Genomic DNA, 22,105 nt, shown 5'->3' on the forward strand with positions numbered 1-22,105 from the left:
ATAACTATATGTATAACTATAATTATAACTAAAACTATAACTATATGTATAACTATAACTATAACTAAAACTAAAACTAAAACTTTAACTATAACTATAACCATGACTAAACTGAAACTAAAACTAAAACTAAAACTAAAACTATAACTATAACTATAAATATAACTAAAACTAAAACTAAAACGAAAACTAAAACTGAAACTAAAACTAAAACTGAAACTGAAACTCAAACTAAAACTATAACTATAAGTATAACTATAACTATAACTAAAACTAAAACTAAAACCAAAATTATAACTAAAACTAAAACTAAACTAAAAACTAAAACTGAAACTGAAAATAAAACTAAAACTAAAACTAAAACTAAAACTATAACTATAACTATAACTATAACTAAAACTAAAACAATAACTATAAATAAAACTAAAAATAAAACAAAAATTATAACTAACACTATAACTAAAACTATAACTAAAACTAAAACTAAAACTAAAACTAAAACTATAACTAAAAATTAAACTGAAACTGAAGTTGGAAGTGAAACTAAAATTAAAACTAAAACTGATAATATAACAAAATCTATAACTGTAACTATAACTAAAACTAAAACTATAACTATATCTATAAATATAACTACAACTATAACTGAAACTAAAACTATAACTAAAACTAAAACTATAACTATAACTAAAACTTAAGCTAAAACTGAAACTGAAACTACAACTATAACTGAAACTAAAACTATAACTAAAACTAAAACTATAACTATAACTAAAACTTAAGCTAAAACTGAAACTGAAACTAAAACTAAAACTAAAACTAAAACTATAACTATAAATATAACTATAAATATAACTATAACTGAAACTATAACTAAAACTAAACCTGAAAGTGAAACTAAAACTAAAACTCAAACTAAAACTAAAACTCAAACTAAAACTAAAACTAGAACTATAACTATAACTATAATTATAACTAAAAGTAAAACTATAACTATATAACTAAAACTAAAACTAAAACTAAAACTGACAACAGAAACTGAAACTAAAACTAAAACTGAAGCTAAAACTAAAACTAAAACTATAACTATAACTATAACTATAACTAAAACTAAAACTAAAACTATAACTATAACTAAAAATAAAGCTAAGACTAAAACTGAAACTGAAACTAAAACTAAATTTAAAACTAAAACTTAAAATAAAACTGAAACTGGAACTGAAACTGAAACTAAAACTAAAACTGAAGCTGAAACTGAACCTGAAACTAAAACTAAAATTAAACTAAAACTAAAACTGGAACTGAAACTGAAACTAAAACTGAACCTGAAACTGAAACTGAAACTAAAACTAAAACTATAACCACAAGTATAAATATAACTTGAACTAAAATTAAACTAAATCTATAACTATAACTATAACTATAACTATAACTATAACTATAACTATAACTAAAACTAAATATAAAAGTATAACTATAACTAAAACTGAACCTAAAGCTAAAACTAAAACTAAAACTACACCAATAACTATAACTATAACTATAAATGAATCTAAAACTAAAACTATAACTAAAACTATAACTAAAGCTAAAACTAAAACCGAAACGGAAACTAAAACTAAAGCTAGAACTAAAACTAAACTATAACTAAAACTATAACTAAAACTAAAACTATAACTATAACCATAACTAAAACTAAAATTAAAACTAAAACTTAAACTATAACTATAACTATAAATATAACTAAAACTAAAACTAAAACTAAACTGAAACTAAAAACTAAAACTGAAACGGAAACTGAAACTAAAACTATAAGTATAACTATAACTAAAACTAAAACTAAAACTAAAACTATAACTATAACTATAACCATAACTGAAACTAAAACTAAAACTATAACTATAACTATAAATATAACTAAATATAAAACTAAAACTAAAACTGAAACTAAAACTAAAACTGAAAAGGAAACTGAAACTAAAACTATAACTATAAGTATAACTATAACAATAACTAAAACTAAAACTAAAACTATAACTATAACTATAACTATAACCATAACTAAAACTAAAACTAAAACTATAACTATAACTATAAATATAACTAAAACTAATACTAAAACTAAAACTGAAACTAAAACTAAAACTGAAACTGAAACTGAAACTAAAACTATAACTATAAGTATAACTATAACTATAACTAAAACTAAAACTAAAACTAAAATTATAACTGCAACTAAAACTAAACCAAAAACTAAAACTGAAACTGCAAATAAAACTAAAACTTAAGCTAAAACTAAAACTGAAACTAAAACTAAAACTATAACTATAACTATAACTAAAAATAAAAAAAATTATAACTAACACTATAACTATAACTATAACAAAAACTAAAACTAAAACTAAAACTGAAAAATTAAACTGAAACTAAAGCTAAAAATGAAACTAAAATTAAAACTTAAACTATAAATATAACTAAAACTTTAACTGTAACTATAACTAATACTAAAACTATAACTATATCTATAAATATAACTACAACTATAACTAAAAAGATAACTATAACTAAAACTAAAACTATAACTATCACTAAAACTAAAACTGAAACTGAAACTAAAACTAAAACTAAAACTATAACCATAACTATAACTATAACTATATAACTAAAACTAAAACTAAAACCTTAACTAAAACTGAAACTCAAACTAAAACTGTAACTATAACTAAAACTATACATATAACTATAACTATAATTATAACTTTAACTATAACTAAAGCTATAAATAAAACATAAATTATAACTATAACTATAACCAAAACTAGAACTAAAACTAAAACTAAAACTGAAACTAAAGCTAAAACTAAAAATGAAACTAAAACTATAACTGTAACTATAACTAAAACTAAAACTAAAACTATAACTATAACTATGACTAAATCTAAAACTAAAATTAAATTACAACTGAAAATGAAACTGAAACTAAAACTGAAACTATAACTATAACTATAACTATTACTAAAACTAAAATAAAAACTAGAACTATAACTATAACTATAGCTAAAACTATAAATATAACTAAAACTGAAACTAAAACTAAAACAGAAAATTAAACTGAAACTGAAACTGAAAGTGAAAATGAAATTGAAACTAAAACTATAAATATAACTAAAACTAAAACTAAAACTGAAACTGAAACTAAAACTAAAACTGAAACTATAACTATAACTAAAACTGTAACTGAAACTAAAACTAAAACTAAAACTAATACTGAAACTAAAACTGAAACTGGAACTGAAACTGAAACTAAGACTAAACCTGAACATGAAACTGAAACTGAAACTATAACTATAACTATAACTATAACTAAAACTGAAACTAAAACTAAAACTGAAACTAAAACTGAAACTGAAACTAAAATTAAAACTAAAACTATAGATATAACTAAATATAAAACTAAACTATAACTATAACTATAACTATAACTATAACTAAAACTGAACCTGAAAGTGAAACTAAAACTAAAACTCAAACTAAAACTAAAACTAAAACTAAAACTATAACTATAACTATAACTAAAAGTAAAACTATAACTATATAACTAAAACTTAAACCTTAACTAAAACTGAAACTTAAACTAAAACTGTAACTATAACTAAAACTATACCTATAACTATAACTAATAATAACTTTAACTATAACTAAAACTATAAATAAAACATAAATTATAACTATAACTATAACTAAAACTAGAACTAATACTAAAACTAAAACTAAAACTGAAACTGAAACTGAAACTAAAACAGAAACTGAAAATAAAACTAAAACTATAACTATAACTATAACTATAACTATTACTAAAACTAAAATAAAAACTATAACTATAACTATAACTAAAACTATATATATAACTGAAACTGAAACTAAAACTAAAACAGAAAATTAAACTGAAACTGAAACTGAAAGTGAAACTAAAATTAAAACTAAAACTATAAATATAACTAAAACTAAAACTAAAACTGAAACTGAAACTGAAACTAAAACTAAAACTAAAACTAAAACTATAACTATAACTAAAACTCTAACTATAACTATAACTGAAACTATAACTATAACTGAAACTATAACTATAACTATTATTATTATTATTATTATTATTATTATTATTATTACTATCCAAGCTACAACCCTAGTTGGAAAAGCAAGATGCTATAAGCCCAGGGGCTCCAACAGGGAAAAATAGCCCAGTGAGGAAAGGAAATAAGGAAATAAATAAATGAAGAGAACAAATTAACAATAAATCATTCTAAAATAAGAAACAACGTCAGAACAGACATGTCATATAATAAACTATCAACAATATCAAAAACAAATATGTCATAAATAAACTATAAAAAGACTATGTCCGCCTGGTCAACAAAAAAGCATTTGCTCCAACTTTGAACTTTTGAAGTTCTACTGATTCAACCACCCGATTAGGAAGATCATTCCACAACTTGGTCACAGCTGGAATAAAACTTCTAGAGTACTGCGTAGTATTGAGCCTCGTGATGGAGAAGGCCTGGCTATTAGAATTAACTGCCTGCCTAGTATTACGAACAGGATAGAATTGTCCAGGGAGATCTGAATGTAAAGGATGGTCAGAGTTGTGAAAAATCTTATGCAACATGCATAATGAACTAATTGAACGACGGTGCCAGAGATTAATATCTAGATCAGGAATAAGAAATTTAATAGACCGTAAGTTTCTGTCCAACAAATTAAGATGAGAATCAGCAGCTGAAGACCAGACAGGAGAACAATACTCAAAACAAGGTAGAATGAAAGAATTAAAACACTTCTTCAGAATAGATTGATCACCGAAACTCTTGAAAGACTTTCTCAATAAGCCTATTTTTTGTGAAATTGAAGAAGACACAGACCTTATATGTTTCTCACAAGTAAATTTACTGTCGAGATTCACACCTAAAATTTTGAAAGAGTCATACATATTTAAAGAAACATTATCAATACTGAGATCCGGATGTTGAGGAACCACCGTCCTTGACCTACTTACAATCATACTTTGAGTTTTGTTAGGATTCAACTTCATACCCCATAATTTGCACCATGCACTAATTCTAGCTAAATCTCTATTAACCCTGGATAGGTACGCTCCTCGGACACCCCTTTAAGGGTATACTCGGACGCGAACGACCCCGACGCCAAAAAAAAATTTTTGAAAAATCGGTTTTTGCAGTAACCTCCTTTTTTCTTTTGCCAAAAAAAATTCAATGAATGCTTAAAACAACTGTAAAGATAAATACTACTCATCTGCAGAAAAACTATTTATTATAAATATTTTAAAAAATTAAGTAGAAAAAAAAGACCTGACATAAAAATTCTTAAAAAAAGGGTTTATACATATATACACAAATCCTTTTAGGAATTGATTCTTGAATGTTTAGGACACATCTTGATGTATTTTGGATGAAGTCAGACCCATGGAGGTGAAGATCTGAAATGAGAAAAAAAGGGTAACTTTTTTTGGCCAAAAAAATTTGTCCAAATTTCATGAATTTTTTTGGGTACCCAAATGAAATAGGAAGTGGCTAATTTTTTTAGGGAATAAACATATGTTATCCTAAAATAGAAATATGTAAAAAAATCTTCCTTATTTTGTAAATTACATTTATATCAGGGGCCATATCTAAAGGTAATTTTTTGAGTACTTAGAAATTTCGTAAAAAAATACATATATTTAATATATAATATGATATTTATGCAGGTAAAAATATACCAAAATATCAAAAACTCTATAGGGAACAAGAATATATATAGATAGGGCAGCTTACGCTTCGGATATGTCCACAAAATGGCCGCCAACCACACTGACTCAGACTCCCTAATCTGCCACTTGAAATGTAGGAAGGGTATGTCAATTTCAAGGTGTTATTTACTAATCTAATTATTATTGGATATGCATAAAAATTGTATGGTGGGTTGCTGGATAATTGTCGATTATTTTACGACTATAAAATTAAGATTCTGACCCAAAAAAAATTTTTTGAAGGGAAATAAAAATGTAAAACAATAATATATTTTAGCTAAAAAAATTTGATGATATTCAATCAAAAAAAAAGTAAACAAAATTTTCCGACAAATAAACATCTAGAGGAATCATTACTCTGTGATAGTTCCTTAGTACGTAGTAATTTTGAAAGAATTGGGAAAAAACAAAAAAATGGCAATCACCGGAAAATCGAACACATACCTATATATACGCCATATCTGGCTAAAAAAAAGATAGGCATGGGTAGCCAGATCATCTAGAAACACTTTCCAACACTATAAAAATATAAGTTTTGCGACACTACTTGCCATTTCCTTACGGTAACATGACTAAGCGAAAAAATGCAAAACAAATAAAAAGGGGCACACGCGGAAAAATGGCTAACATTCTAATATACGGCATTTCAGAAAAAAAAAATTCAGCCACGTGCTAGGCAAACCATCAAGGCACATTTTCCGACAAATAAACATCTAAATGAATCATTACTCTGTGATAGTTCCTTAGTACGTAGTAATTTTGAAAGAAATAGGAAAAAACGAAAAAATGGCAATCACAGGAAAATCGAACACATACCTATATATACGCCATATCTGGCTAAAAAAAAAAAGATAGGCATGGGTAGCCAGATCATCTAGAAACACTTTCCAACACTATAAAATTATAAGTTTTGCGACACTACTTGCCAATTCCTTACGGTAACATGACTAAGCAAAAAAATGCAAAACAAATAAAAAGGGGCACTCGTGGAAAAATGGCCATTCTAATATACGGCATTTCAGAAAAAAAAATTTCAGCCACGTGCTAGGCAAACCATCAAGGCACATTTTCCGACAAATAAACATATAAATGAATCATTACTCTGTGATAGTTCCTTAGTACGTAGTAATTTTGAAAGAAATGGGAAAAAACGAAAAAATGGCAATCACAGGAAAATCGAACACATACTTATATATACGCCATATCTGGCTAAAAAAAAATAGGCATGGGTAGCTAGATCATCTAGAAACACTTTCCAACACTATAAAAATATAAGTTTTGCGACACTACTTGCCAATTCCTTACGGTAACATGACTAAGCAAAAAAATGCAAAACAAATAAAAAGGGGCACTCACGGAAAAATGCCCAACATTCTAATAAACGGCATCTCAGATAAAAAAAAGACATGCACGTGTTAGCCCAACCATCAAGGCACACTTTCTAACACATAAACATGAAAAAAAAATCAATAATATACGGCAATTCCTTACTACGTAGTAAATTTTTACAAATATTGAAAAAAAAACAGAAATTGGCAACCGCAGTTAAATACCCAATATACCAATAACTACGTCGTATCTGACAAAAACAAAATCACGCATGGGTAGCCAGATCATCTAGACACACTTTCCAACACTAAAAAAGCAAAAGTTTTACGACACTATTTCGCAATATCTTACGGAAAAATTACTTGGCAAAAAAATGAAAAAAAATGAAAAAGGGGTATTCGCGGTAAAATGCCCGACATTCTAATATACGGCATCTCAGATAAAAAAAAAGACATGCACGTGTTAGCCCAACCATCAAGGCACACTTTCTAACACATAAACATGAAAAAAAAATGAATAATATACGGCAATTCCTTACTACGTAGTAATTTTTACAAATATTGAAAAAAAACAGAAATTGGTAACCGCAGTTAAATACCCAATATACCAATAACTACGTCATATCTGACAAAAACAAAGTCATGCATGGGTAGCCAGATCATCTAGACACACTTTCCAACACTAAACAAGCAAAAGTTTTACGACCCTATTTGGCAATATCTTACGGAAAAATGACTTGGCAAAAAAATGAAAAAAAATGAAAAAGGGGCACTCGCGGTTAAATGGTCCTCGTGGTGATGAACGACATTTTAACTAAAAAAAAATCATGCACATGGTAGCCAAACAATCCACCAAGACTTTCCACAACTGATAACCTATATAAGTTGCACCATTCTACGACAATTTCATAATACGTAATAACTTTGATAATTATGCAAACTACCTTAGAAGGGTAAACTCGGTCGCGCTCGACCCCGACGCGTCTCAGAAATCGGGGAAGGAGTACAGCTACAGCAATGCACATCTGGACACTACTAAAGCGTGTAGGGGAGACACCTCCTGCTGGTCGATCACCCACAAATTCAGTCACGGGGGTGAGTCACGTGAGAAAAACCTTTTTTTTTGACACTCGCGGTCGCGAACGACCCATCGTACCTATCCAGGGTTAAGGGATTCACCAACCCTAGATCTACATTCAGGGGATGGAATTGATGCAAAGAGAGTAGCATCATCTGCATATGCAACAAGCTTGTTTTCTAGGCCAAACCACATGTCATGTGTATATAGTATAAAAAGTAATGGGCCAAGAACACTACCCAGTGGAACACCGGATATCACATTCCTATAATCACTATGGTGCCCATCAACAACAACTCTTTGAGATCTATTACTTAAAAAATCAATAATAATGCTAAGAAACGACCCACCCACTCCCAACTGTTTCAGTTTGAAAACAAGGGCCTCATGATTAACACGGTCAAAGGCAGCACTAAAATCAAGGCCAATCATACGAACTTCCCGACCACAATCAAGGGATTTCTGTACAGCATTGGAGATTGTAAGAAGGGCATCACATGCTCCAAGGCCTTTACGAAAACCAAATTGCAAACTAGGGAGTAGATGATTACCTTCAGCAAACCTATTAAGACGTTTTGCCAGAAGACGTTCAAAAACTTTAGATAATATGGGAGTTATGGAAATTGGGCGGTAATCAGTGGGACTTGAGCTACCACAAACACATTTACATAGAGGAGTAACATTACCAATTCTCCAACTAGTGCTAAAAGCTCCTCTTCTTGCTAACTTGCGCAAAATAACAGATAATTTTGGAGCTAAGAAATCTGCTGTCTTTATAAAAAACAAAGGAAAAATACCATTTGGGTCTACACCTCCATAAGCATCAAGGTCCATCAACAGAGCTTTAATCTCACGAGATCGAAAAGCTAAACTAGTTAGTTTAGCCTCAGGAAAACAGGAATGAGGAAGTTCAAGTTTTTCATTACTCTGTTTACTGTCAAAAACATCAGCCAAAAGGGTTGCCTTTTCCTTTGGACAGTGAGTGACTGAGCCATCTGGTTTAAGTAAAGGAGGAACTGTTGCATCTACACCAAAGAGTGCAGATTTAAGGGCAGACCACCATTTATGTTCCTGAGTTGTACCAGAAAGTGTTTCTTTTATGGTTAAATTGTACTCCTTTTCAGTTGAGGCATAAACTCTCTGAGCAAAAGCTCGAAGCTGAGTATAATTGTTCCAGGTCAAATCTGATCTGTTACCCTTCCAAAGTTGATAGGCCTCCTGCTTCTCCAAAAAAGCACGTCTACAATCATCATTGAACCACGGTTTGTCCTTCACTCGGTACCTTAGCACACGAGAAGGGATACGCCTATCAATTATGTTGACTAGATTCTCATTCAAAGGGACAACAGGATCTACACTATTATATAATTGTGACCAATTCAAGCACAAAAGATCATGTAAAATCCCATTCCAGTCTGCTTGGGATTTCATATAAATTTTACAAGAATATGATATATCAGGGACAGGCTGCTCAGTCTTCACTAATAATGAAATCAAGGCATGATCAGATGTCCCGACTGGAGAACCAACCTTACTAGTTAAAACGCCAGGGGAGTCAGTGTATACGAGGTCCAAGCAATTACCAGACCTGTGAGTAGCTTCATTTATGATTTGCTCACAGCCTAATTCAGAGGCAAAGTCTAAAGCTCTTAAGCCATGGCGATCGGTAGGAGAGATAGAACTTAACCACTCCCTATGGTGAGCATTAAAATCACCAACAAAGACAAAAGAAGCCTTTCTATCATCTTCTTGTATCTTAGCCATAATGGTAAGAAGACAATCGAAGATAGAATCATCCATGTCTGGATTCCGGTAGATCGAACACAAATAAAAGTTGTTATGCCTGCCACAAACTTTTATTACCTGAATCTCATGACATCCACATTGATAGCAGGACTTATGAGAAGCAGGGTACTCGGTCCTAATATACACCGCCATTCCCCTGGCCCTAGGGATGGCATCACGTTTCAACATTATTGGCTTCTTAAAACCAGTTATAAGGAGCTCAGATGAGTGCCTCATATTAGAAACCAAAGTTTCTGAGCACAAAAGAATATCATACTGTCTGGACGCAACTGCAAGGTCTTGGATATTTGCATGAAGACCACGAATATTGCAATACAGAAGACGACATTGACGAAATCTAGGGCGTACTGGTCCCGGATTTCGCTCAATGTCTCCAGACAGCATAAGAATTAATAGAAATAAAAAAGAGACATCATACTTATAAACTAGATTAACAAGAATTAAAACAAAAACAATACGTACAGAATTATAAACAAAGTGATTGATGATACCCATAGACTATAGTAAAAAGTCGGAAAAACTGGTCAACATGGAGGAGCCGATACACCATGCAAGGCTAAATACCCTCCAGGATAGCCACTTCAACTGAAGGGAGGACAGTAAGGATGGTTTTGAGAAGAAAAAGAATCAGAAAAAGGAAAAGACAACCTCTTGATAAACCACCAGGCATCCATGGCCCTTCTATTAAGCCTGCCCAACACACCATTTCAAAAAAAACAAGAGGAAGAAAAAAAATAAGATAGAATAGTGTGCCTGAGTGTACCCTCAAGCAAGAGAACTCCAACCCAAGACAGTGGAAGACCATGATACAGAGGCTATGGCACTACCCAAGACTAGAGAACAGTGGTTTAATATTGGAGTGTCCTGCTCCTAGAAGAGCTGCTTACCACAGCTAAAGAGCCTCTTCTACCCTTACCAAGAGGAAAGTACACTGAACAAATTGCAGTACAGTAATTAACCCCTTGGGTGAAGAAGTGTTAAGTATCTCATTGTTGTCAGGTGTATGAGGAAAGACGAGAATATGTAAAGAATAGGCCAAACTATTCTGTGTAAGTGTAGGCAAAGAAAAAATAAGCCATGACCAGAGAGAGGGATCCAATGCATTACTGTCTGGCCAGTCAAAGGATCCAATACCTCTCTAGTGGTAGTATCTCAACGGGCGGCTGGTGCCCTGGCCAACCTACTACCAGCAAAAACTAAAACTAAAACTAAAACTGAAAATGAAACTGAAACTGCACCTAAAAATTAAAACTAAAACTAGAAATATAACTAAAACTAAAACAAAAACTAAAACTAGAATTATAACTAAATCTATACCTAAAACTAAAACTAAAACTAAAACTGGAACTGAAACTAAAACTAAAACTAAAACTAAAACTAATACTGAAACTAAAACTGAAACTGGAACTGAAACTGAAACTAAGACTAAACCTGAACATGAAACTGAAACTGAAACTAAAACTATAACTATAAATATAACTATAACTATAACTATAACTATAACTATAGCTATAACTAAAACTGAAACTAAAACTAAAACTGAAAATTAAACTGAAACTGAAAGTGAAACTAAGATTAAAACTGAAACTATATATATAACTAAAACAAAAACTATAACTATAACTATAAATAAAACTAAAACTATAACTAAAACTAAAATTAAAACTAAAACTGAAACTGAACCTGAAATTGAAACTGAAACTGAAACTAAAACTAAAACTATACCTATAGCTAAAACTAAAACTAAAACTGCAACTAAAACTAAAACTAAAACTGAAACTAAAAATAAAACTGAAACTGAAACTAAAACTAAAACTGAAACTGAAACTAAAACTAAAACTAAAACTAAAACTATAACTATAACGATAACTATAACTAAAACTGAAATTAAAACTATAACTATAACTAAAACTGAACCTAAAGCTAAAACTGAAACTAAAAATAAAACTGAAACTGAAACTAAACTAAAACTGAAACTGAAACTAAAACTGAAACTAAAACTATAACTATAACTATAACCATAACTAAAACTGAAACTAAAACTAAAACTATAACTATAACTATAACTATAAATATCACTAAAACTAAAACTAAAACTAAAACTGAAACTAAAACTAAAACTGGAAATGGAACGGAAACTAAAACTATAAGTATAACTATAACTATAACTAAAACTAAAACTAAAACTAAAATGATAACTAAAACTAAAAGTAAACCAAAAACTAAAACTGAAACTGAAAATAAAACTAAAACTAAAACTAAAACTAAAACTAAAATGATAACTAAAACTAAAAGTAAACCAAAAACTAAAACTGAAACTGAAAATAAAACTAAAACTAAAACTAAAACTATAACTATAACTATAACTATAACTAAAAATAAAACAAAAATTATAACTAACACTATAACTATAACTATAACTAAAACTAAAACTAAAACTAAAACTGAAACTGAAAGTGAAACTAAATTTAAAACTAAAATTATAAATATAACTAAAACTATAACTATAACTATAACTAAAACTAAAACTATAACTATATCTATAAATATAATTACAACTATAACTAAAACTATAATTATAACTAAAACTAAAACTAAAACTATAACTATAACTAAAACTAAAACTGAAACTGAAACTGAAACTAAAACTAAAACTAAAACTAAAACTATAACTATAACTATAACTAAAACTGAACCTGAAAGTGAAACTAAAACTAAAACTCAAACTAAAACCAAAACTATAACTATAACTATAACTATAACTATAACTAAAAGTAAAACTATAACTATATAACTAAAACATTAACTAAAACATTAACTAAAACTGAAACTTAAACTAAAACTATAACTATAACTATAACTATAACTAAAACTATACCTATAACTATAACTATAATTATAACTTTAACTATAACCCTGGACAGGTAACGGTAAATCGCGTTACCTATTAAGGTAACGCTGGGCATATATGACCGGCCGTAAATTTTTTTCAAAAAAAATACTTCCCAATAAGTTGTAAAGGCAATTAGGGTTTGGCTTATTGGTTTCAACAACCCTTAATACTACTGTGGTGTTTAAATCAAACAAAGAATAGAACAAATATTTTTACTAAATATTTAAAAAAAAGTATGATTTTTTAATCACTTACAGTAAAAAATTTACAGAAAATCAAAGAATTCAAATATTTACAAAATCTTCACAGGACTTCATCCCAGGTGGTGTCTTGAGCACTGGAGAAAATCTGAAGCAAATTTGTCGAAAACGAAGAGATCTGCAAGCATGAGAAAAACGTGAATTAATTTTTTTTGCAAAAAAAAAAAATTGATCCTTTTATTGGCTACCAAATGACTATTATATACATATGAAAATTACTTAAAGTTATGTAATATATTGGTATATGATCTAAGAATACAATTATCATAGAAAAATTATATATTTGCGCACTTGAGTTTGAAAAAGACAAGTAAATGATAGTACCACCTTTTCAGGGAAGATTTTTCACGCAATTCCTTCAAATAAAATAAGTGGTACATCATCACATATGAGCTCAATCACACTGAAAATTACGTAATTTATAGAGAATTTTATAAGGAACAAGAATATAACAAGTTTATAGTACTTACAATAAAAACAGAGTCACAAGGGCAAGCAGAGTCCGAGGTTGTGTGGGTGTCACAGGCAGCAGCTGTTGGAGGAAAAACAACTGATTAGGAGCGTGAATGAACGCATGCATTCAAGACGTCATTTGACCTACTAAATAGTGTTATATTTCGTTAAAATTTCACCTGGACAATTATAGAAGATATACAGTCAGTTTTAAGTAAGAAATAATCAAAATAACATAAAAATATATCCGCTAAGGGACAATAAATTTGAGAGGGCCGAGTTATCAGCCACTTTTTTCTTAGAAAGTGCTACATAACTCTCAATACACGAGCTCAATCACACTGAATATTACATAATCTATAGAAAATTTCATAAGGAACAGGAATATAACAAGATTATAGCACTTACCATAAAAACCGAGTCCCAGGGTAAGCAAAGGTAGAGGAGGTGTGCATGTCGAAGGCAGCATCTGTGGGAAGAGGGACAAGCTATTATAATGCATGCTTTCAAGAGGCAATTAGGCTTACTGAACATAGACATAGCCATAGCCATAGACATAGCCATGGACTTAGACACAGCCATAGCCATAGCCATAGACATATCCATAGCCATAGCCATAGCAATAGCCATAGCAATAGCCATAGCCATGGCCATAAACATAGACAAAGCCATAGCTGTAGCCGTAGCCGTAGCCATAGCCGAGGACGTAGCCTTAGCCGTAGCTGTAGCCGTAACCATAGCCGTAGCAGTAGCCTTACCGTAGACATAGACATAGACATAGACATAGCCATAGACATAGAAAAGGACATAGCCATAGCCATAGCTATAACTATAGCCATAGCCATAGCCATAGACATAGACAAAGCCATAGCAATAGCCATAGTCATAGCCGAGGACGTAGCCGTAGCTGTAGCCGTAGCCATAGCCGTAGCCGTAGCCATAGCCGAAGACGTAGCCTTAGCCGTAGCTGTAGCCGTAACCATAGCCGTAGCAGTAGCCTAACCATACACATAGATATAGACATAGACATAGTCATAGACATAGACATAGATATGGACATAGCCATACCCATAGCCATAGCCATACCTGTGGTAGACAGAGACATAGCCATAGCCATAAACATATCCATTGCCATAGCCATAGCCATAGACAGACATAAAAATAGCCATAGCCATAGACATAGCCATAGCCAGAGCCACAGACATAGCCATAGCCATAGATATAGACATAGACATAGCCATTGCCATAGTCATATACATAGCCATAGCCATAGCCAAAGCCATAGGCATTGACATTGACATTGACAGAGCCATAGCCAATGCCATAGCCATAGCCATAGCCATAGCCATAGACATTGCCATAGCCATAGTCTTAGCCATAGCTATAGATATAGCCATAACCATAGCCATAGACATAGACATACCCATATCCATAGACATAGAAAGACAAAGACATAGACATAGCCATAGTTATAGCCATAGCCATAAACATAGCCATTGTCATAGCCATAGGCATAGCCATAGGCATAGCCATAGCCGTAGCCATAGACATGAGACATAGACATAGCCATGGCCATAGCCATAGACATAGACATAGCAATAGCCATACCCATAGCCATAGCCCTAGACATAGCCATAGCCATAGCAATTGCCATAGCCATAGCCAAGGACATAGACATAACCATAGCCATAGACTTAGACATAGCCATAGACAAAGACATAGCCATAGCCCTAGCCATAGCCTTAGCAATTGCCAGAGCCATAGCCAAAGACATAAACATAACCATAAATAGTCATAGCCATAGACATAGCCATAGCCATAGCCAGAGCATACACATAGCCATGATATAGCCATTGCCATAGCCATAGCCATAACCATAGACCAAGTTATAGATATAGCCATAGCCATTGTCATAGACATAGACATAGCCATAGCCTTAGACATAAACATGAACATAGCCATAGCCATAGCCATAACCATAGCCATAGCCATAGACATAGCCATAGCCATAGCCATAGACATACCATAGCCATAGGCATAGACATAGCCATAGCCATAGCCATAGATATGGCCATAGCCAGAGCCATAGCCATAGCCATAGATGATGTCATGGCCATAGCTGTAGCCGTAGCCGTAGCCATAGCCATAGCCGTAGCCGTAGACATAGACATAGTATTAGCCATAGATATAGCCATAGCGATAGCCATAGCCATAGCCAAGGTAAATAATGACATAGCCATAGCCATAGCCAAAGCCATAGACATAGCCATAGTAATACCAATAAACATAGCCATAGCCAAAGCCATGGCCAGAGACATATCCAGAGCCATAGCCATAGACATATCCAGAGCTATAGCCATATACATAGACATAGCCATAGAGATATAGCCATAGCCATAGACATAGACATATATATATCCATAGCTATAGATATAGCCATAGCCAAAGATATATCTATAGCCATTGACATATACATAGACATAGCCATAGATATAGACATAGCCATAGCCATAGCCATATCCTTAGACATAGACATAGCCATAGATATAGACATAGCCATAGCCATAGCCAAACACACAGGCATAACCATATAAAAAGACATAGACATAGCCATAGCCAAAGCGATAGACATGGCCGTACACATAGCCATAGCCATAGACGCAGCCAGAGCCGTAGCCGTAGCCGTAGCCATAGCTGTAGCCGTAGCCAAGGACGTAGCCATAGCTGTAGCCGTAGCCATAGTCATAGCATTGTCCGTAGCCGTAGCCTAACTGTAAAAATAGACATAGATATAGACAGACATAGCCATAGACATAGACATAGACATAGCTATAGCCATAGACATAGACATAGCCATAGCCATGGTAGACATAGACATAAACATAGCCATAGCCATAGCCAAATCCATACCCAAAGCCATAGCCATAGCCAATGCCATTACCATTGCCATAGCCATAGCCATAGCCATAGTCATAGCCATAGCCATAGCCATATAGACATAGCCATAGCCATAGACATAGACATAGACATAGCCAGAGCCAGAGCCAGAGCCAGAGCCAGATCCAGAGCCATAGCCATAGCCATAGACATAGCCATAGCCAGAGCCATAGACATAAACATAGCCATAGACATAGCCATAGCCATAGCCATAGCCATAGACATAGCCATAGTCATAGCCATACACATAGCCATAGCCATAGCCATAGCCATAGCCATAGCCATAGCCATACACATAGCCATAGCCATAGCCATAGCCATAGACATAGCCATAGCCATAGCCATAGCCATAAACTTAAACATAGCCATAGCCATAGATATAGCCATATCCATAGCCATAGTCATAGACATAGACATAGACATAGACATTGACTTGGGCATGGCCATAGCCATAGCCATGGCCATAGCCATAGCCGTAGCCATAGCCGTAGCCGTAGCCGTGGACATAGCCATAGCCATAGACATAGACAGAGACATAGCCAGAGCCATAACAATAGGCATAGACATAGCCATAGCCATAGCCATTGCCATAGACATAGCCAGAGCCATAGACAGTCATAGCCATAGCCATAAACATAGCCAAAGACATAGACATAGACATAGCCAGAGCCAGAGCCATAGCCATAGCCATAGACATAAACATAGACATACCAATAGCCATAGCCATAGCCAGATCCATAGACAGAGCCATAGCCATAGCCATAGACATAGACATAGACATAGCCATAACCATAAACATAGACATAGAAATAGCCATAGCCATAGACATAGACATAGATATTAACATAGCTATAGCCATAGCAATCGACATAGCCATAGACATAGAAAAAGCCATAAACATAGACATAGACATAGCCATAGACGTAGCCATGGTAGATATAGACATAGACATAGACATAGTCATAGACATATCCATAGCCATAGCCATAGCCATAGCCATTGCCATTACCATAGCCATAGCCATAGCCATAGCCATAGCCATAGACATAAACTTAGACATAACCATAGCCATAGACATAGACATAGACATAGACTTAGCCAGAGCCAGAGCCAGAGCCATAGACATAGCCATTGCCATAGACATACACATAGCTACAGACATAGCCATGGACATAGCCATAGCCATAGCTATGGACATAGCAATGGACATAGCCATAGCCATAGCCATGGATATAGACGTAGCCATAGACACACATAGCCATAGCCATAGCCATAGCCATAGCCAAAGCCTCAGCCAGAGCCATAGCCATAGCCAAAAACTCGGCAATAGCCATAGCCAGAGCCATAGCCATAGACATAGCCATAGTCATAGGCATGCACATAGCTATAACCATAGCCATAGCCATAGCCATAGACATAGACATAGGCTTGGCCATGTCCATAGCCATAGCCATAGCCATAGCCATAGCCGTAGCCATAGCCATAGCCATAGACATAGACATAGCCATAGCCATAGCCTTAGACATAGCCATAGCCATAGACAGAACCATAGCCATAGCCATAGCCATAGATATAGACAGGGCCATAGCCATAGCCATAGCATTAGACATAGCCATAGACATAGCCATAGCCAAAAACATAGGCATAGCAATATAAATAGACATAGACATAGCCATAGCCATAGCAATAGACATGGCCATAGCCATAGCCATAGCCATAGAGGTAGCAAGAGCCGTAGCTGTAGCCGTAGCCATAGCTGCAGCCGTAGCCGAGGACGTAGCCCTAGCTGTAGCCATAGCCATAGCCTAACTGTAGACATAGACATAGACATAGTCGTAGCATTAGCCATGAACATAGACATTGACATAGACATAGCCATAGCTATTGCCATAGCCATGGCCATAGCCATGGTAGACATAGCCATAGCCATAGCTATACTCATAGACATAGCCATAGTTATAGCCAGAGACATAGCCATAGTCATAGCCATAGACATAGACATAGACAGACATACACATAGACATACACATAGACTTAGCTATAGCCATAGCCATAGACATAGACATAGATATAGCCATAGCCATAGACATAGACATAGCAATAGCCATAGCCATAGACATAGCTACAGACATAGCTATAGCCATAGCCATAGACATGACCATAGCCTTAGCCATAGCCATGCCCATAGACATAGCCATAGCCATAGACATAGACATCACATAGCAATAGCCATAGCCATAGCCATACCCAAAGCCAGAGCCATAGCCATAGCCATTGCCATAGCCATAGACATAGCCATAGTCATAGATATAGCCATACTCATAGCCATAAACATAGACATAGCCATGGCCATGGCCATAAACATCAACATAGACATAGATTTAGCCATACCCATAGACAGATATAGCCATAGCCATAGCCATAGCCATAGATATAGACATAGAAATAGAAATAGACATAGCCATGGCCATAGCCAGAGACGTAGCCATAGCCGTAGCCGTAGCCTTCTCTATTGTCATAGCCATACACATACTCATAGCCATAGTTGTAGCCATAGAGAGCCATAGCCAAAGACAGACATTACCAGCCATAGCCATAGCAATAGCCATAGACAGAGCCATAGTCATAGACTTAGACATAGACATAGACATAGATATAGCCATAGCCATAGCCCTAGATAGAGCCATAGACATAGCCATAGCCATAGACATAGCCATGGACTTAGACACAGCCATAGCCATAGCCATAGACATATCCATAGCCATAGACAGAGACATAGCCATAGCCATAGCCATAGCAATAGCCATAGCCATAGCTATAGCCATAACCATAGCCATGGCCATAAACATAGACAAAGCCATAGCCGTAGCCGTAGCCGTAGCCAAAGCTGAGGACGTAGCCTTAGCCGTAGCTGTAGCCGTAACCATAGCCGTAGCAGTAGCCTTACCATAGACATAGACATAGATATAGCAATAGCCATAGACATAGACATAGAAAAGGACATAGCCATAGTTATAGCTATAACTATAGCCATAGCCATAGCTATAGACATAGCTGAGGACGTAGCCATAGCTGTAGCCATAGCCATAGCCGTAGTCGTAGCCATAGCCGAAGACGTAGCCTTAGCCATAGCTGTAGCCGTAATCATAGCCGTAGCAGTAGCCTAACCGTAGACATAGACATAGACATAGACATAGCCATACACATAGACATAGATATGGACATAGCCATAGCCATAGCCATAGCCATACCTGTGGTAGACAGAGACATAGCCATAGCCATAAACATATCCATAGCCATAGCCATAGCCATAGACAGACATAAAAATAGTCATAGCCATAGACATAGCCATAGCCATAGCCACAGACATAGCCATAGCCATAGACATAGACATAGACATAGCCATATACATAGCCATAGCCATAGCCAAAGCCATAGGCATTGACATTGACATTGACAGAGCCATAGCCAATGCCATAGCCATAGCCAGAGCCATAGCCATAGAGATTGCCATAGCCATAGTCATAGCCATTGCCATAGATATAGCCATAGCCATAGCCATAGACATAGACATAGCCATATCCATAGACATAGACAGACAAAGACATAGACATAGCCATAGTTATAGCCATAGCCATAGACATAGACATGGTGATAGTCATAGGCATAGCCATAGGCATAGCCATAGACGTAGCCATAACCATAGCCATAGACTTAGACATAGCCATAGACAAAGACATAGCCATAGCCCTAGCCATAGCCTTAGCAATTGCCATAGCCATACCCAAAGACATAAACATAACCAGCTAAAGCCATAGCCATAGACATAACCATAGCCATAGCCATAGCCATACACATAGCCATAGCCATAGGCATTGCCATAGCCATAGCCATAACCATAGACCAAGTTATAGATATAGCCATAGCCATTGTCATAGACATAGACATAGCCATAGCCTTAGACATAAACATGAACATAGCCATAGCCATAGCCATAACCATAGCCATAGCCATAGCATAGACATACCATAGCCATAGGCATAGACATAGCCATAGCCATAGCCATAGACATGGCCATAGCCAGAGCCATAGCCATAGCCATAGATGACGCCATGGCCATAGCTGTAGCTTTAGCCGTAGCCAAAGCCATAGCCGTAGCCGTAGACATAGACATAGCATTAGCCATAGACATAGCCATAGCGATAGCCATAGCCATAGCCAAGGTAGATATAGACATAGCCATAGCCATAGTCATAGCCATTGACATAGCCATAGTAATACCAATAAACATAGCCATAGCCAAAGCCATAGCCAGAGACATATCCAGAGCCATAGCCATAGATATATCCAGAGCCATAGCCATATACATAGACATAGCCATAGAGACATAGCCATAGCCATGGACATAGACATATATATATCCATAGCTATAGATATAGCAATAGCCATAGATATATCTATAGCCATTGACATAGACAGACATAGCCATATATATGGACATAGCCATAGCCATAGCCATATCCTTAGACATGGACATAGCCATAGATATAGACATAGCCATTGCCATAGCCAAATACATAGGCATAGCCATATAAATAGACATAGACATAGCCATAGCCAAAGCCATAGACATGGCCATAGACATAGCCATAGCCATAGACGCAGCCAGAGCAGTAGCCGTAGCCGTAGCCATAGCTGTAGCCGTAGCCAAGGACGTAGCCCTAGCTGTAGCCGTAGCCATAGTCATAGCATTGTCCGTAGCCGTAGCCTAACGTAAAAATAGACATAGACATAGACATAGACATAGCCATAGCCATAGACTTAGACATAGCCATAGACATAGGCTTAGCAATAGCCATAGCAATAGCCATAGCAATAACTATATCCATAGCCATAGCCATAGCCATAGACAAAGACATAGCCATAGCCATAGCCATACACAGAGACATAGCCATAGACATACACATAGACATAGACATAGAAATAGCCATAGACAGCCATAGCCAGGATAGACATAGCCATAGCCATAGCTATAGCCATAGACATAGCCATAGCCAAAGCCAAATCCATAGACATAGCCATAGCCATAGACATAGCCATAGCCATAGTAAGAGACAGCCATAGCCATAGCCATAGACTTAGATATACATAGACATAGACACACACAAAAACTTAGCCATAGCCATAGCCATAGACATGGATATAGATATAGCCATATCCATAGACATAGACAAAGACATAGACATACACATAGCTAAAGACATAGCCATTGATATAGACATAGACATAGCCATAGCCATAGCCATAGACATAGATATAGACAATGCCATACACATAGCCATAGTGCTAGACATAGCAATAGCCATAGCAATTGCCATAGCCATAGCCAAAGACGGACATAACCAGCCATAGCCATAGCCAGTGCCATAGCCATAGACATAGCTTTATCCATAGCCATAGCCATAGACCTAGACATAGACTTAGACATAGCCATAGACATAGGCTTAGCAATAGCCATAGCAATAGCCATAGCAATAACTATAT

General features: G+C 34.6%; 3 protein-coding genes across 3 annotated transcripts; all 3 read right to left on the reverse strand.

The window, feature by feature from the left end:
• Positions 1-16,146: 16,146 nt before the first annotated feature.
• Positions 16,147-16,756, reverse strand: LOC137633515 (keratin-associated protein 6-5-like). Its single transcript, XM_068365810.1, has 2 exons — positions 16,628-16,756; positions 16,147-16,395 (listed from the first exon to the last, which is right to left on the reverse strand). The coding sequence occupies exons 1-2, from the start codon at positions 16,754-16,756 to the stop codon at positions 16,147-16,149; spliced, it is 378 nt and encodes a 125-aa protein (XP_068221911.1).
• Positions 16,757-18,163: 1,407 nt separating this feature from the next.
• Positions 18,164-19,126, reverse strand: LOC137633516 (keratin-associated protein 6-2-like). The gene is made up of 2 exons (XM_068365811.1): positions 18,953-19,126; positions 18,164-18,343 (listed from the first exon to the last, which is right to left on the reverse strand). Exons 1-2 carry the CDS (start codon positions 19,124-19,126, stop codon positions 18,164-18,166), a joined length of 354 nt encoding a protein of 117 aa, XP_068221912.1.
• Positions 19,127-19,282: 156 nt separating this feature from the next.
• Positions 19,283-20,337, reverse strand: LOC137633517 (keratin-associated protein 6-1-like). Its single transcript, XM_068365812.1, has 2 exons — positions 20,162-20,337; positions 19,283-19,448 (listed from the first exon to the last, which is right to left on the reverse strand). The coding sequence occupies exons 1-2, from the start codon at positions 20,335-20,337 to the stop codon at positions 19,283-19,285; spliced, it is 342 nt and encodes a 113-aa protein (XP_068221913.1).
• Between the last annotated feature and the right edge of the window lie 1,768 nt (positions 20,338-22,105).

Source organism: Palaemon carinicauda, chromosome 43, assembly GCF_036898095.1.
Source record: "Palaemon carinicauda isolate YSFRI2023 chromosome 43, ASM3689809v2, whole genome shotgun sequence".
NCBI classification, from domain to species: Eukaryota; Metazoa; Arthropoda; class Malacostraca; order Decapoda; family Palaemonidae; genus Palaemon; species Palaemon carinicauda.